The sequence below is a fragment of the Phocoena sinus genome, chromosome 1 (genome assembly GCF_008692025.1).
Source record: "Phocoena sinus isolate mPhoSin1 chromosome 1, mPhoSin1.pri, whole genome shotgun sequence".
NCBI lineage: Eukaryota > Metazoa > Chordata > Mammalia > Artiodactyla > Phocoenidae > Phocoena > Phocoena sinus.
In genome coordinates this window covers 16,987,593-17,003,715 of record NC_045763.1, presented here as the reverse complement: position 1 = coordinate 17,003,715, position 16,123 = coordinate 16,987,593, and the positions used below count along the sequence as shown (strand labels likewise).

General features: G+C 58.8%; 1 protein-coding gene across 6 annotated transcripts in view; it reads left to right on the top strand.

Moving 5' to 3' along the window:
- HSPG2 (heparan sulfate proteoglycan 2) overlaps positions 1-16,123 on the top strand; it is a 101,992-nt gene that overhangs the window by 47,009 nt on the left and 38,860 nt on the right. For 3 of the 6 annotated variants that reach the window (XM_032615175.1, XM_032615084.1, XM_032614974.1), the window contains 24 exons: positions 639-770; positions 922-1,066; positions 1,161-1,312; positions 1,408-1,554; positions 3,016-3,179; positions 3,698-3,877; positions 3,973-4,169; positions 4,278-4,425; positions 5,145-5,272; positions 5,619-5,705; positions 5,794-5,852; positions 6,020-6,087; positions 6,996-7,136; positions 7,260-7,436; positions 7,575-7,754; positions 7,868-7,986; positions 8,647-8,758; positions 8,929-9,042; positions 9,136-9,263; positions 9,647-9,733; positions 10,222-10,271; positions 10,591-10,685; positions 11,000-11,140; positions 11,510-11,701. In XM_032615175.1, the coding sequence (XP_032471066.1) occupies positions 639-770; positions 922-1,066; positions 1,161-1,312; positions 1,408-1,554; positions 3,016-3,179; positions 3,698-3,877; positions 3,973-4,169; positions 4,278-4,425; positions 5,145-5,272; positions 5,619-5,705; positions 5,794-5,852; positions 6,020-6,087; positions 6,996-7,136; positions 7,260-7,436; positions 7,575-7,754; positions 7,868-7,986; positions 8,647-8,758; positions 8,929-9,042; positions 9,136-9,263; positions 9,647-9,733; positions 10,222-10,271; positions 10,591-10,685; positions 11,000-11,140; positions 11,510-11,701 (3,143 nt within the window). Of the gene's footprint in view, positions 1-638; positions 771-921; positions 1,067-1,160; positions 1,313-1,407; positions 1,555-3,015; positions 3,180-3,697; positions 3,878-3,972; positions 4,170-4,277; positions 4,426-5,144; positions 5,273-5,618; positions 5,706-5,793; positions 5,853-6,019; positions 6,088-6,974; positions 7,137-7,259; positions 7,437-7,574; positions 7,755-7,867; positions 7,987-8,646; positions 8,759-8,928; positions 9,043-9,135; positions 9,264-9,646; positions 9,734-10,221; positions 10,272-10,590; positions 10,686-10,999; positions 11,141-11,509; positions 11,702-16,123 lie in introns of all 6 variants that reach the window. The other 3 variants (XM_032614994.1, XM_032614896.1, XM_032614820.1) reach the window with 1 other exon arrangement.

Below are 16,123 nucleotides of genomic sequence, written 5' to 3'. Positions count from 1 at the left end.
GACGGGTGGCCTCTGCTCCTGCACCACTCTGCCCTTTCTGTCCCTGCCTGCGTGTCTGTATCAAGCTCAGTCTTCCAGAAATAGAATGTCAGTTACCATCTACTAGAGATGTGTAGCTGGGGCCCAGCCCTGGGGCCAGGCCAGCTCCAGGCCTCTGCCCAGTCCCTAGATGGCTGCCTCAGGTCAGGCTACTTAGAGGGGTACAGAGCAGCGAGGTCCAGGCTGCGGCAGGCCCTCGCAAGACCCTTCCAGTAGCCAGAACTGCCCAGGTGTTCCCGGCGTCCAGAGATCCTGGCCCCCGGGGCCGTGCCTTTGACCAGCGGTCTCGTGCTTCTCTGGTGGCTGGCTGTGGGAGGAGCTGCGTGACTGTGGCGTGCCAGGTGTAACTGTCTTGGGGACGCAGCTAGAGTGCGCCTCGTTGCTGACCGGTGGCCATGACGCTGTGGACGGCGTCGTGGCCGCAGAGTCTGGGTCTGGGCCTGGTCAGGGCAGCTGTGTTGTCATGTGGGCGAGATGAGACAGTGATCCTGGGGACACCTGGGGAAGGTGGGCAGGGTGGGCTGTTGGGCATGGGTAGGTAATGGGGGTCCTCCCTGAGGGCAGTGCCCACTGCCCACACCACCTGGCTCTGTCCCCAGCCGCCAAGCACCCCGAGGACGTATGCGGGCCCACGCAGTTCCGCTGTGTCTCCACAAGCACGTGCATCCCGGCCAGCTTCCACTGTGACGAGGAGAGTGACTGTCCCGACCGCAGCGACGAGTTTGGCTGCAGTGAGCAGGGAGCTGGGCGGCGAGCTCTGGGCCCTGGGCCCCTCCCCACCGTCTCTTCTCTGGCCTGGCTCCTCTGAGCCATTGCCCCACCCCCACCCCGCTCCCCCTCCCTTTGCCCCTCCCACCCCTCACTTCTGCTCCCATCTCCCAGTGCCTCCCCAGGTGGTGACCCCTCCCCAAGAGTCGGTCCAGGCTTCCCGGGGCCAGACAGTGACCCTCACCTGTGTGGCCATTGGCGTCCCCACCCCCATCATCAACTGGAGACTCAACTGGGGCCACATCCCCTCTCATCCCAGGTACAGCTCTGGGCCCCGGCAGGAGCTGGGGATGTGGCGGAGGTGCGGCCAGTGGTCCAGGCCTGACCCCCACCTCTGTCTCGGGGCCCACCAGGGTGACAATGACGAATGAGGGGGGCCGTGGCACGCTGACCATTCGTGATGTGAAGGAGGCAGACCAGGGCGCCTACACGTGTGAGGCCATGAACACCCGAGGCATGGTGTTCGGCATCCCTGACGGTGTCCTGGAGCTCATCCCGCAGCGAGGTACGGCCCATGGGCAGGTGGGCACCGGGCGTGGGGCTGGAGCCGGGGCTGCCTGCCTGGGATCGGCCGTAGCCTGCTCCCTTGCCGCCCCACAGGACCCTGCCCCGACGGGCACTTCTACCTGGAGCACAGCACCTCCTGCCTGCCCTGCTTCTGCTTTGGCATCACCACCGTGTGCCAGAGCAGCAGCCGCTTCCGAGACCAGATCCGGCTGCGCTTTGACCGGCCCAGTGACTTCAAGGGTGCGTTGGTGGATGGGAGGCAAGCGGCAGGCTCCAGCGGGCTCAGAGGGCAGACATGGGAGAGCAGCATGCCCTGGACACGTGGGGCCAGTTCAGGGAGGGACACGGCATTGCTGAAGAAATGCTGAGCCCTGTAAGAAGAGCATTTCAGGGGAAAACAAACTTTTTTAGGAAAAGCCAAACCCACAGTTGATATTCGCCTGTGTTAGGTGACGATGAGGATGGGCTCTGGAGCTGGAGTCCGTGTTCAAATCCTGACCCTGACCCTTACTGCCTGTGTGCCCTTAGCCAAGTTACTATCTTGTGTCTCAGTTTTCTCATCTACAAAATGGGGATAAAATATTAACTACCCAGGTTGTTACAAGGACTTAATGGATTAATATGCATAAGCCACTGAGAATAGTGCTTGGTCCCTGGTAGGTGCCCAGTAAGTATTCCTGATGTCATCCTCACTGTCCTCGTCATCCTCACCCTGCAGAATGCAGAGGCACCAGTGACCCCAGAGCATTAAGAGCCAAGGCTTTGGCATCTTCTTAGCCCGGGGCTGACCTCCAGATGCACTAGTTACTGCCTGTGTGACTTTGAGACTCTTGGCTTCTTTGGGCCTGTTTTCCCAAACATGAAGGCAGGCAGTTGGACTCAGTGCTCTCTGGCTCTGAGAGGCAGAATGGCGTGGGCCCAGGCATCAAACGGACCTGGGTTCAGGAACATTGCCATTATCACAGAAGTGCCATCTCTTGGATGGTTGGTACTTCCCTCAAGATCTGGGAGGGTGCTGTAGAGAGAATTCCCGTGTGTGTGTGTGTGTGTGTGTGTGTGTGTGTGTGTGTGTGTGTGTAGGAGAGGGCTGGACTAGATGACCCGTCATAATAACAGCAGCAGTAACAGCTAACCGGTTTTTGAGCACCTCCTTTGTGCCACATTCTGTTTTAAGCGTTTTTTATCAGTTTGTTCATTTTAGCTTCCTAGTAACCCTGTGAGGCAAGCCACTATTACCCCCACTTTACAGATAGAGAAACTGAGGCCTTTGCTCAGATCACACATCTGGAGGGTGGTGGAACCAGGACTTGGGTGCCCATTCTTCAGCCCTGTGTAGCTCTCTACTGCCTCCTGAGGGCTGTTCCAACCCTGACAGTCCATGGATCTGTTGGCAAGCAAAGGCTCTGAAAAGTCCTGCTGCAAAAAATCCCCTTGACGTTTCCTTGACTCTGGGGTTCCCAGATGGTTCCCAGCCATCATTCTGAAGCATTGGCTTTGCTCAGAGCATGCTTTGGGAGACGCTTCAGAACTTCAGGAGGAAAAAAAAAACTTTGCTTTTATTTGACTTTGGGAGAGAGACTAACGTTCTCTCTAAATCACATTTCTCCCAAAACTTTCCCATCTCTCTGGGTTACAGCCCCTCAAGGGGGCTATCTCAGGCCAGAACATGCATGGCCCTCACCCTTCCCCTTTGCCACCCAGGCGTGAATGTGACGACGCCCACGCAGCCTGGCATGCCGCCCCTCTCCTCCACCCAGCTGCAGATCGACACCGCTCTGCAGGAGTTCCAGCTGGTCGACTTGTCCCGACGCTTCCTGGTCCATGACTCTTTCTGGGCTCTGCCTGAGCAGTTCCTGGGCAACAAGGTGACAGGCCGGGCTGCTGCCCTGGATGGGGAGGTGGCCGAGCCCTGCTGCACATGCCCAGAACCTGCCTGGGCTCTGCTCCCTCTGAAGCTGGGGGGCAGCAGGGCAGTCTTTGCTCTGGGAGACGTGTTGTCTTGCCCCGGCGCAGCCCCCCGTGGGCAGCGGCTCATTCATTCAGGGCAGGGTCAGGCCTGCCATTGTCAGGTTGGAAGGAATGCTGACTCAGCTGTTGGAAAGCCCTCTCGGATTACTCGCCATGTCTGAGCTGGGCCCGGTGCCCTCCTCCGCCTCCCTGGGCACCTTTTACACAGTATTATCAGACTCCTCCCCCAAATTGGACTGGGCATCCCCAAGGCAGAACCCAAGTCGCACCCATCTCTGCTTCCCTGTGCCCAGCTCCGTGCTGGACACGCAGTACCGGCTATGCAGAGTGAGGGAGGAGGGGAACGAGTGGACACACAGTGGGAATCAAGCGTGCCCATGACTGGCCCAGCCCTGAACTGCCCTGTCTCGGCCAGGTGGACTCCTACGGTGGCTCCCTGCGCTACAAGGTGCGCTATGAGCTGGCACGTGGCATGCTGGAGCCAGTGCAGCGGCCAGACGTGGTCCTGGTGGGCGCCGGACATCGCCTGCTCTCCCGAGGCCACACACCCACCCAGCCCGGTTCTGTGAACCTGCGCCAAGTCCACTTCTCTGAGGTGTGTGGGGCCTGATCCCTCAGGGCTGGCGGTGAAGGGGGTACAGGCTGGGCAGGTGCTGACGCATGACCCCTCCCACCTTTGTCCGCACTCAGGAGCACTGGGTCCATGAGTCTGGCCAGCCAGTGCAGCGAGCGGAGATGCTGCTGGTGCTGCAGGGCCTGGAAGCTGTGCTCATCCAGACCGTGTACAACGCCAAGATGGCCAGCGTGGGGCTGAGTGACATCTCCATGGATACAACTGTCACCTACGCTACCAGCCATGGCCGCGCCCACAGCGTAGAGGAGTGCAGGTGCCTGACCCAGCAGGGCCGGGGACCACAGGGACCCTGGCAAAGATAGGGGAGAAACAGCAAGGCCTCATGGTTCTCGCAGCCACTGTCTTGGTCCTGTCCCCACAGATGCCCCATTGGCTATTCCGGCTTGTCCTGTGAGAGCTGTGATGCCCACTTCACCCGGGTGCCTGGTGGGCCCTACCTGGGCACCTGCTCTGGCTGTAGCTGCAATGGCCATGCCAGCTCCTGTGACCCTGTGTATGGCCACTGCCTGGTGAGTCATGCCAGCTGGTACTTGGATCCTGGCTAGGGGCAAGGGCTCAGCGGGAGGTTCAGGCTGAGGCTTCCTTGTACCCAGAGCTTACCACAAGCCTCCAGAGTGACTGCCACGGCTGCCACCCAAGCTATCATGACCTGTGGATGCGTTAACAGAGATATTATGTCCAGATAGGAGAGGTGAAAGAGCTACTCTCTTCCACCCTGGTCAGACCAATCCTGGAGAGTACTGTGTAACGCATGGCCCTTAGCAGGGCATTCCTGAGAGGAAGGAGCCTATAAATCATACATTATGTCTTAGGAATGGTGGAGGGAGCTGGGATTGTGGAGCTGACAGAAAGAAGCCTCAAACAGGGAAAACTGTTATCTCCAAATCCCTGAAGAGCTGTCAGGGGTAGAAGGAACGGCCTACAGAAGGCAAAACTAGCCAGTGGGTGTGGACTGGAAGAAGAATGTGGGTTTAGGTCAATACAAAGCAGGCATTTGGAACCTTCTGTGGGACAGGCTGCCACGTGAGGTGGTGAGCTCCCCGTCAGGATGGAGCTGGGTGCTCCCCTGTCTGCAAAGCTGTGGGGTAGTTCCAGCATGATGGGAGAGGCTGATCTAGCTAGCCTCAAAAGCCCACCCTCAAGGAGCCCATCTGGTCCAACGTGGCCTCACGCTGGGGTCAGAGGGCTGCTCTGTAGAACCTGAACCACTCCCTCCCCTTCCTTCCAGAACTGCCAGCACAACACAGAGGGGCCACAGTGCAACAAATGCAAGGCTGGCTTCTTTGGTGACGCCACCAAGGCCACGGCCACTGCCTGCCGGCCCTGCCCTTGCCCATACATCGACGCCTCCCGCAGGTCAGACCCAGCTCGAGATGGGGCACATAGGGCTGAGGGAGTGGGGAGTGCTGCAGGCTAGGGGCATCCTCTGGGCAGGGAGATGGGAGACCTGCCTGGGTTCAAATCTTCACCTGGTCGCTAAATTATACAAGGCCCCTTGACCTCTCCAGACCTGCTTCCTTTTCCACACAATGGGCCCATCTGTCTTCCTAGTGTTGCTATGAGGCTGCAGACCAAGAGCAGGTGGGCTTCATAGCCTGTCGTGTCCCTGTGGACAGCAGTCATTCCCAGAGTGGGACTGTAAGCCCTCGCCTGGCCCATCATCGCAGCCCTGCCCCATGTCCTGTCCGCTTGGTACCCACAGGTTCTCAGATACCTGCTTCCTGGACACGGATGGCCAAGCCACGTGTGATGCGTGTGCCCCAGGCTACACGGGCCGCCGCTGTGAGAGGTGAGGGAGAGCCGGTGGGGGCTGGGAGAAGCAGGCCATCATGGGTGGGGGCATGGGAGTGCCGTTGACAACCCTCTCCCTCCCCCAGCTGTGCCCCCGGATATGAGGGCAACCCCGTCCAGCCCGGCGGGAAGTGCAGGCCCACCAGTGAGTATCGCAGCCACCATCCCCTGGCACCTCCCCAGGCTGCCCACCAGGCCCCAGTCCCCGAGTCCAGCACGAACCCCATGATCCTTGGAGAGCCGCCCCACTCTGTCCAGATTACGTCCATCCCACTCCCGTCTTGCCTGCCCACACCTACTTTGTGTCTCCAGACCAGCAGATTGTGCGCTGTGATGAGCGAGGCAGCACGGGGACCTCCGGAGAGGCCTGCCTCTGTAAGGTACGCGTGCCCTCCCCTCCCCCACCCCAGGGGCCTTGGGTCCCAGCACACAGCTGGGAGAGGGAGGAAGGAGGCTCCATCCTCTCCATCGCTCCTTGGCCGGTGGGTGGTGACCTAGCTGCAGGCGGATGGGCCTGGTGGGCTCGTCTTCCCCTTCACGAGAGGTGGCCCGGCATCAGGAAGGAGCACTGGTTTGGGGTGGCAGGTGACCTGGGTTCAAGTCTCAGGTCCTTTGCTAGCCATTCTTTGTGTGACCGTTATAGCTGTACTGTACCTTTGCTTTAACCGTGCTTTCATTCCACATTGACACAATGGTGTAGCTAGTAGCATCGCCAATTCACAGAGGAGGAGATGGGGGCTCAGAGGAGGGAAATGGTTTGCATTGAGGGTGGGAGCATCAGGTGTCTGCAGAAAAAAGAACTGGGCAGATTTTGGAATCAGGCATTCCTGATGTTACATCCCAGAGTGGATTAGCAAGCTGAGGAACCCTGTGTAAATCATTTCCCATTCCTGAGCCTCAGTTTCCTCGTGTGAAGCATAGAGATGTCACATCCCTCTCAAGGGACTTAGAGGAGTTAATTGAGGTGCTGGTCGAATAGAAACTAGCACAGTTCATGAAACACTCCATTCATAGTAGCAGTAATTATTCTGACACGTTGCTATATTTCAAGTCGAAAATTTATTCGTGAGCCCCCTAGCAACCAAAGAGAAAAGGGAAAAACGATTGGTTGTATAAGCTCCCGTTAGTGAGGAATTATTGTTCACATGGTGGCCGCCCTCATTCGTGGGCTCTTTTCACGGCTCCCTCTGGCCTTGGGTTCCCATCTAGAATATGGGTGGATTGGACCGGAAGCTCCAGGCAGCCCCTCCTGTGGGCCACCCTGCAGCTCCCAGCTCTGTGCCTGCAGAGCAACGTGGTGGGGCGTCTGTGCAACGAGTGTGTCGCTGGCTCTTTCCACCTGAGCACCCGCAACCCTGACGGCTGCCTCAAGTGCTTCTGCATGGGCGTCAGTCGCCAGTGCACCAGCTCCTCCTGGAGCCGCGCACAGGTACCTACACGAGGCGGGTGGTTTGGCAGGCTGGCGGGACCGCCAAGCCCAGGGCTGGGTGGACCAAGGGCCAGTCACAGGCCACAGCCCCCATCCCGGCCTCTTCTCCCCCCACCCCCACAGGTGCTGGGGGCCTCTGAGGAGCGCACTCCGTTCAGCCTGACCAACGCCGCGGGCACCCACAACACCAGCGAGGGCATCTCGTCACCCATGCCCGGGGAACTGGTCTTCTCCTCCTTCCACAGCCTCCCGTCTGGGCCCTACTTCTGGAGCCTCCCTTCACGCTTCCTGGGGGACAAGGTGGGTGGCGGGTGGGAAGAGAAGGAGAATTCCAGGCAGCATGGTACCTTTGGAGAAGAGGTGGACGAGGTGGCCGGAGCAGTGGCAGGGCCCGACGGTGGGGGCCCCAGCTGAGCACCTGTCTGCCTTGTATCCCAGGTGACCTCCTATGGCGGAGAGCTGCGCTTTACGGTGACCCAGCGGCCCCAGCCTGGCTCCGCAGCCCTGCACAGGCAGCCGCTGGTGGTACTGCAGGGCAATAACATTATCTTAGAGCATCACACTTCCCAGGAGCCTAGCCCTGGCCAGCCCAGCACCTTCACCGTGCCCTTCCGAGAGGTGAGCAACGCCATCCCAGGAGACCCCCGGGGGGAGGCGGGCAGGCCCCCTGCCCCTCTCACTCAGGTGTCAGGCTGTCAGGGGTTGCAGCCCATAAGCTCTTTCCTCGGCAGCAAGCATGGCAGCGGCCTGACGGGCAGCCGGCCACGCGGGAGCACCTGCTGATGGCACTGGCGGGCATCGACACCCTCCTGATCCAGGCATCCTACACCCAGCGGCCAGCGGAGAGCAGGTGTCTGGGCCCGGGGCGGGAGGACCGGAGGGGACTTGGGGGTGGCTCCAGGCTAAGCGGTGCGACGTGGTGCATCCAGACTGCCAGCTCTGCTGCTTTCTAGCTCTGCGGCCTTCTTGTGCCTCATTTTCCCCATCTGTAAAATGGAGATTATAACAGTACCTCCCTCAGAAGGCTTGTCTTAGATCGGGTCCCCAAGAAGCAAAGGCTGAGATGGGGATTTGGGTGCCCGTGATTGACAAGGAGAACCTGGGAGGGAGGGACACAGGAGGGAGAAGTGGCCAGGCAAGGAAGCGGTGTCAGGTGAAGACCAGCCTCGGTCTCATCCCCATGGAGCCCTGCAGAGTCATCCTGCCTTGAGGCAGAGGGACTTTGGACCCTGGGACTGGGTCCGTCTGTCGTTGGCCACCCCAAGGGAGTGGGACAGTGTGACCTCTCCTGGCAAGGAACTTCCTTCCCTGGAGGAAGTTACAGGTATAAGCCTTTCACCACAGCCCTTGCAGCTGCTGGGGCATGGACGCCCAGTCAGGGAGCTGGACGGGGCCCCAGGAGCATCACAGCAGGGCTGCTGGGAGGATTAATGAGGTGATAGCGTGCAGGGCTCCAGGGGTGCCAGGCCCAGCGTGAGTGTTCATTCGTAGTGGGTCTTGCCACACCCAGGGTCTCTGGCATCAGCATGGATGTGGCTGTGCCTGAGGACACCGGCCAGGACCCTGCACTGGAAGTGGAGCAGTGTACCTGCCCACCTGGGTACCGTGGCCCATCCTGCCAGGTGAGCCCTGGGGCCCACCCACCTGTCCAGCCAGCTCCCTCCACAGTGCTTGCTGGCTCCTCCTCCTTTAGCTCTCCCACCTCCCCAAGCCCACCCCAGCCATCCAGTGGTCCCTTCCCAGAATGGCCCCTGCTGAGGAAGTCCCTCCACCGTCATCTTCCTGCCCCCAGGACTGTGACACAGGCTATACACGCATGCCCAGCGGCCTCTACCTGGGCACCTGCGAACGTTGCAGCTGCCATGGCCACACAGAGGTCTGTGAGCCCGAAACAGGTTCCTGCCAGGTGAGTCCCACCCTCCTTCTTTCCTACCCCAGGGATCTGTGGCCTCCAGGGGCTCAGCCTCAATCCACGTTCTACCCCCCGCCCCCCCCACAGGGCTGCCAGCACCACACAGAAGGCCCCCGATGTGAGCAGTGCCAGCCCGGATATTACGGGGATGCCCAGCGTGGGACACCACAAGACTGCCAGCCATGCCCCTGTCATGGAGCCCCCGCTGCTGGCCAGTGCGTCCAGTCCCTGCCTGTACCTGCCCTTTCCTGAAACGTCCATTGCCCTGTCCCCGATTCCCTTCTTCCCAGACCCTTCTGAGAGGCAGTGGTTAAATCGTGGCCTCACCACTTCCTCAAGGTGTCACTTTGTATAAGGTACACTTCTCTCTCTGGGCCTCAATTTCTTCATCTGTGAAATGGTGATAATGATGTACCTCCACCTTGGCCCCTGGTGTGAGCATGAGATGATGCCATGGAACCCTTAGCATGGAGCCTGGCATGTAGCTGGCACTCAGGACACGTTAACTCACATGCCCGCTCCTCCTCTCCCTCCTGCCCTGGTCCTAAAAGAAGAGCTGCTGACCTTCTAACTGGAAATTTGCCCCCCACACCCACAGAGCCACCCACACTTGCTTTCTGGACACAGATGGCCACCCCACCTGTGATGCATGTTCCCCAGGCCACAGCGGGCGTCATTGTGAGAGGTGAGGCAGGTGCGGGCAGGGCGGGGAGCGTGCAGGAGGGGCTGCCCCTGGAGTAAGGCTAGGCCCAGCCCTCCTGACCAGAAGGAACCAGAATCCGCCCACTCTGCCTCACAAAGGCCCCCAGAAGACAATCACCTCCTTTACCCGAGAGCCTAAACCTTTAGCCTGGCATTCAAGGCCCTCAGAGATCTGGGCCTGCAGTTTACCCCCAACTCCCAACACCCCCTGCACCCCTGCCCCAACCAGGCCAGAATCTTCCCAGAAAACCCCTCATTCTTGCTGAAAGTCCTGGGTTTGAGGACTGACCATGCTGGGCATGTTCCTGCCCTTCTTCTCCCACCTATTTCCCCATCTGTGAAATGGGTGAGTTAGGCTAATCGTTTCCTTCCAGCACTCTGAGGTCATTGAGTCCAATACGGGGACCCCCAGCACAGTCCTGGATTCTGTGGTTCTTCCTTTCATTCACCCGGTGCTTTCTCTCACCACAGGTGTGCCCCAGGTTACTATGGCAACCCCAGCCAGGGCCAGCCTTGTCGAAGTGAGTCTGGTTGGGGAGGCTTTTGGGATCGGGCTACCCTAGGGGTGGAGCTAGGACAGAGCCTTTGTTCTCCTTCAACCTGTGGCAAGTGACTTTCACCTTTCTGAGCCTCGGCTTCTTTATCTGCAAAACCGGGGCAGTGAAAAGGCCCACGTACCCCAGAGGGCTGCTGTGAATGTGTATAACGCCTGGGCGTGGTAGGTGTTCAGAAGCAAACACTTCCTCTCTCAGGTGGCGAGTTAGATGCCCAGAGGGTGGTGAAAATGGGGATGCTCGGTGGCAGGTTTGGGGTTCCAGCTGTGGCTTCCCTCCACCTCAGGAGACGGACAGTTGCCAGAGCCGACTGGCTGTGGCTGTGACCCCCAGGGCAGCATCAGCGACCAGTGTGACTCTGCTGGACAATGCCAGTGCAAGGTTAGTACAAACCCCTGCCCTCCACGAGGCCCTGAACCGCAGCCACGGCGGTTGCCAGGCCTTCCCTGTCACCATACCCTCAGGGCTGTCCCTACGCCCCCGCCACCCTTCCTCACAGGACGCATCTCTGCCCCACTGCTCGGGGCCTCGTGGGAAGTCAGGCAGCACCTGATGGGAGCTGAGGCCTAGGCATGGGGGCAGCAGGGGCTCCCCAGAACTGCTGGAAGTGGCTGGGAAGCCTGGCCTCAAAGGCTGCTGAAGGTGCAAGAGAGCCATCCAAGCTCCCCGCTCCCACCTTTCTACCCATCCTCCAGGCCCAGGTGGAAGGCCTCACCTGCAGCTATTGCCGGCCCCACCACTTTCACCTGAGCGCCAGCAACGCGGTTGGCTGCCTGCCCTGCTTCTGCATGGGCGTCACCCAGCAGTGCACCAGCTCTTCCTACACACGCCACCTGGTAAGAGCCCCTACACTGCCCCGGCACCGGGGCCTGCTGCCGGCCTCTCCTGGCTCATCACTAGGGCAGGGCAGGTGAGAAGCCTAGCCCAGTGGCATCCCCATGCCTCCGTCACTGCCCATGTAAGCACAGATCCCAGCACCCCTCGCCCCCGCCCCTGATGCCCTCCCCATGACCCCATTATTGCTTATGTCATCACTGACCCCAACCCCCTCCTTCCCCCAAGTGTCCTCTCCATTTCCCCATTATTTCTGTCCTAGCCCTGGTCTCACCATCCCCCCATTCCCCACTCTAATGCCCATCCCTGCCCCTCCCCCACCAAGATGCCTGCCCCAGTGCCCAGGCTGACCCTTGTCCTTCTGCTGCCAGATCTCCACCCACTTTGCCCCTGGGGACTTCCAAGGCTTCACCCTGATGAACCCACAGCGGAACAGCCACCTGACAGGAGGCTTCACCGTGGAACTGGTGCCCGAGGGTGCCCAGCTTACTTTTGGCAACTTCGCTAACCTTGGCCACGAGTCCTTCTACTGGCAGCTGCCGGAGACATACCAGGGAGACAAGGTGTGACATGCAGCAGGGCCTGGCAGACCCTGCCTGATCGCCAGCTCTGAGCCAGGCCCCTGCCAAGCCCTGGGGCTAGCAGGGACTCAGACACGAGTTGACCTCAGAGCAGTTTAGGCTGGCAGGGAGGCATCAGCCATGTCATGGTTAAGCGTGCAGCCTTTGGGGTCATATAGGCCTCGGTCTAAACCCAGCCCTGCCACTTCCCAGCTGGCTGCCTTTGATAAACCTCAGCTCCAAAGCAGTTCGGAGGATTAGAGCTCATGCCTCGTGCCTGTTAATGATTATTAGCTTTCGCGCAGTTAGCCAACAAACAGGTCCTGAGTGAGGCCCTGGAAACACAAGGACAAGTGAGACACAGTTTCAGTTTCATTCATTTGCTCACACATGGAATTCCCTCTGTGCTGTCAACCCTGTGCTTGGTGTTGGGTAATTCTTATTAGAGGTCGTATTTACTGATCTCTTACTCTGTGCTGGGCACTGTTGCAAGCACTTTTACATGTCATAAATCACAACTGTATGAGCTAAGTACAACTACTGCCCTGTTGCATAAGTGAGAAGACTGAGGTGAGAGAGGTTAGGTGACTTCCTGGGCTCCCACAGCCTGAAGGTGGCAATGCTGGGATTCCAACCAGGTCAGAGGCCGCCCTTAAATACTACACTAGTCGGAGTCTTTGCTCCTCCAGTGTCATGGTCTAGCGTGGAGGTGATGGGGCGATGGTGTTAGTGGCACGGTGGGGCGCAGGGTCTTGGGCTGGACTCCAGGACGGCCGCCCAAATGGGTTCTGTGAGTGGTCAGAGCCACCTGGGGGCACCCAGCGAAAGTGGGTCTTGGTACAGGCATCCCCTGCTGGCTGAGGCCGGTGTTCAAGCAGATGTGTCCCCACACCCAGGGCCCCAGGAAGGTCAGGGACACTTAGGAGGGGGTGTTCAAGGCTGCCCTGTCCCTGTTCCTTGGACAGACCCATGTATCCCAGCCTCCTCCCAGGGCTGGCTGCCTTTTCTCCTCCTCTCCTGGCCTCCGTGTCTTCCTCCCTACTGCCCTGCAGCTCCAGACCTTTCTCTCTGTCTCTCTGACTCCCTCTCCTGGCATTTCCCTGTGCCCCACAGAGGGAGGCATATTTTGCGCAGACGCGACAGGCTCACCAGGTAGGCCCGCAATCTGAGTGGTGTGAAACTGATGTGACGTGGGCATGGTGTGTTCTTGGATGCCCTCAGCCCTGCGTGGGGAGGTGCCCAGCGCCCCGGGCAATATGGGTGCACGTGGACCCAGGTCGTGACCGATGGCGCCCGGTCAGGGCACTGCTGTGCCCAGGCCCTGTGATAGCAGGAGTTAGAACCAGGAGGGGTATGTGCCTCATCTACTGTGTGGTCTGGTCCTGGTGCCGGCTGTCTGTGGCCAGAGTGGTGGCTGAGTTAGCCAGGAAACTAACTTGATGCTAAACCATGTGACTATACCTGGCCCACCAGGTTACCCCTGCGCTGTCTCCCAAGCAGCCTACATTAACCATCTGTGTCTGTATGGCCCTCCATGGCCTGGAGTTAACCCTGTGTGCCAGCCTGGAGAGGGGAGCATGCGTCTTTCTCCCCAGTCCGCGTGGACCTTTCTGGCCGCCATATCCACGGGGAGAGGACACCCCCCAGGGCTCCAGCTCTGGGGCTACGGGAGGGTATGAGCTGGCCTGTGCCCTCTACCCGTCAGAACTGCACGTCCCTCTCAGAGGAGCAGTTGCAGGCAGCTGTGGCTGCTGGGAGGATCCTGGGGCCCCCACAGGGCAAGGGCCGGACACAGTGGCTGTCACAGGGGACAGCCAAGGCCTGGCTGGGGACAGCCTGTGTCTAAGGGCCCCAGGGAAGCAACCAGAGAGCACAGTCCAAGTAGGAGCTTGGGGCTGAGGCGCTGGCCTTCCTGGGTTATTTTCCCCCAGGCCAGGCCAGGCCCCAACTTGATGCCTGGACCACTCCAGTGTTGCCCTTGGGAAGCATTACAGAGCTGTGAGTGGCTTGGGCTGGTACCATGGGCATGCACGGAACGTGAGGCCCAAGGAGCCGTCTCGGCACCATATATGCCCCTGGGGCTGCCTCCAGCCCCTCTAGCCTGAGCTTGGGCAGAACTGTCTGCCCCTCTCTTACCAGGGGCACCCACTCTATGAGCTTCTCCCCGTAGTCCGGGCCCATTCCAGGGAGCTCCACCAGTCTCACGGGGAGCAAAAGGGCAGCAGGTGCAAAGGCCAGAGCTTCAGGCATCGGCACTTGTGAACAGATAGCACAGGTGTGGGCGGCTGGTTGGGCCTGGCACGACCAGGGGGCAGGCAGAGCCTCATGGTGTCCTTTCTGTCCTTCTGCTCCTTTCCTCTGTCCTCCCTCTCTCGGTCCCCCAGGCGGATGAGGCCCAGAGGCGGATGGATGCTGAGATCTGGCAGCTCCTTTCCAGCTTTGCTGTCCACCCCCAGGCCCCTCCCCAGGGGCTCTCGCCCCATCCCCAGCCGGCAGCTGCTCTGCAAGCAGCTCTGCTCTCCCCCTCCCCCTCCCCCTCCCCCTCCCCCTCTGCTTCTCTGTCTTCCTCAGCAGGCTCTCAGGTATGTGCCAAAGCACCCACCAAGGGACACCCCCCCACACCCATCGTGTTTCCTAGACTTCAGTTTTTTCTGAACCAATTTCACAAATTCTGCCATTTCTGCACACCACTTGGACAGTTATTTACTCCAGTTTTTTCTTTCAACCAATCATATACCAACTCAGTTATGCTAGCTTTACATTTTTAAATACACATTAAAATAGCCACTGAATTTTATTTATTTATTTATTTGTTTATTTATTTATGGCTGCCTTGGGTCTTTGTTGCTGCACACGGGCTTTCTCTAGTTGCGGTGAGCGGGGGGTACTCTTCATTGCGGTGCACAGGCTTCTCATGGCAGTGGCTTCTCTTGCAGAGCACGGGCTCTAGGCACGTGGGCTTCAGTAGTTGTGACACGCGGGCTCAGGAGTTGTGGCTCTTGGACCCTAGAGCGCAGGCTCAGTAGTTGTGGCGCACGGACTTAGTTGCTCCGCGGCATGTGGGATCTTCCCCGACCAGGGACTGAACCCGTGTCCCCTGCATTGACAGGTGGATTCTTAACCACTGTGCCACCAGGGTAGTCCCAAAATAGCCACTAAATTTTAAAATGTTCTCTGGTGTGCCCCGTAAATCATCTTGGGATCCTCAAGGGGCATAGCACCAGATGTGAGGAGACACCGACCCAAACCACGGCCAGCGAGAGCAGTTGGGGTGTCTGGGTCTAGACAGGGGAGCAAGTTGTCCAAAGAGCTGGGCCAGGACCTAAGCTGTGGGGCTGGGGGTGGGGTTTCTATCCCTCTGCCCTCCTGGGTCTCCCTCTGGGGTCTGTTCTCACCCCCGTCGGGACCATCTCTGACCTTTTGGCCCCCAACCTGTTCGATCCACTCTCACCACCTGTCCTTCTGTCCTAGTTCTCTCTCTTCTACAAAGGCTTCTCTCTGCTTCCTGAAAGCCTCTATTATTGGCAGCTGCCCAAAGCCTTCCTGGGGAACAAGGTAACAAGGATTTGGGGGGGTGGGGGAATAGGGGTGTCATCAAATCCTAAAATATCAGAGGGCCCTTTGTCAAAACCTTTTATGACACAAATGGGTAGACCAAGGCCCAGAGGGCGGTCCCATGTTCAGGTCAAAGTAGGGCTGAGATCAAACCCAGCTCAGCTCTTACCCTTCAGCGAGCCACAGTCCCCTGGCAGAAAGGCTGTCTTAACTGGGAGGTAAGGCACCTCTTCTTTGGTCTCCCTTTACCCTGTATCCAGATCACTGACCTAGCTCTTGGGACTGCATTCATTCATTCAAGAAGCATTAAGTACTTACTGTGTGCTGTACTGTATATGGGCAGGATAAGACCCTGGCCTCCCAGAGTTCAGTGTTACTCTGATTATCATCCCTGTCATGCCGGCATCACCGTCATCCTCCTCGTCATTATTAGTATTAGTACTGCATTTGTACTAGTACGGTTCCAGAAGTGATTCAGAGTGCCTCTTAAGAATACACGCAATATGCAAGAAAATAACATTCAGAGAAGCAGACGAGACAGGCTGGTTCAGGGGGAAACGAAGGTAGGAAGCTTGCTGGAGCCAAGGTGGAGCTGGGCGCAGTGAGCGGAGTTAGCAAGCGCTGAGGCTGTGTGCTCAGCAGGCCCTGTGCGGAGTGCAGGGTTTTACGTGGCCTGCATTACTTAATCCTCATACTACCTTTCAAGGTAGGTATTATTTTTATTCCCACTTCCATAGGAGGAAAGTTGGGCTCAGAGAAGTTAAGTGACTTGCTCGAGGCTGTCCAGCCAGTAGAGCTGGACTTGAACCCCAGTCTTAGACTGCAAGGTCTGCTCCCGTTGCCACCCTGCTGCACACACCTGCAGCTTGG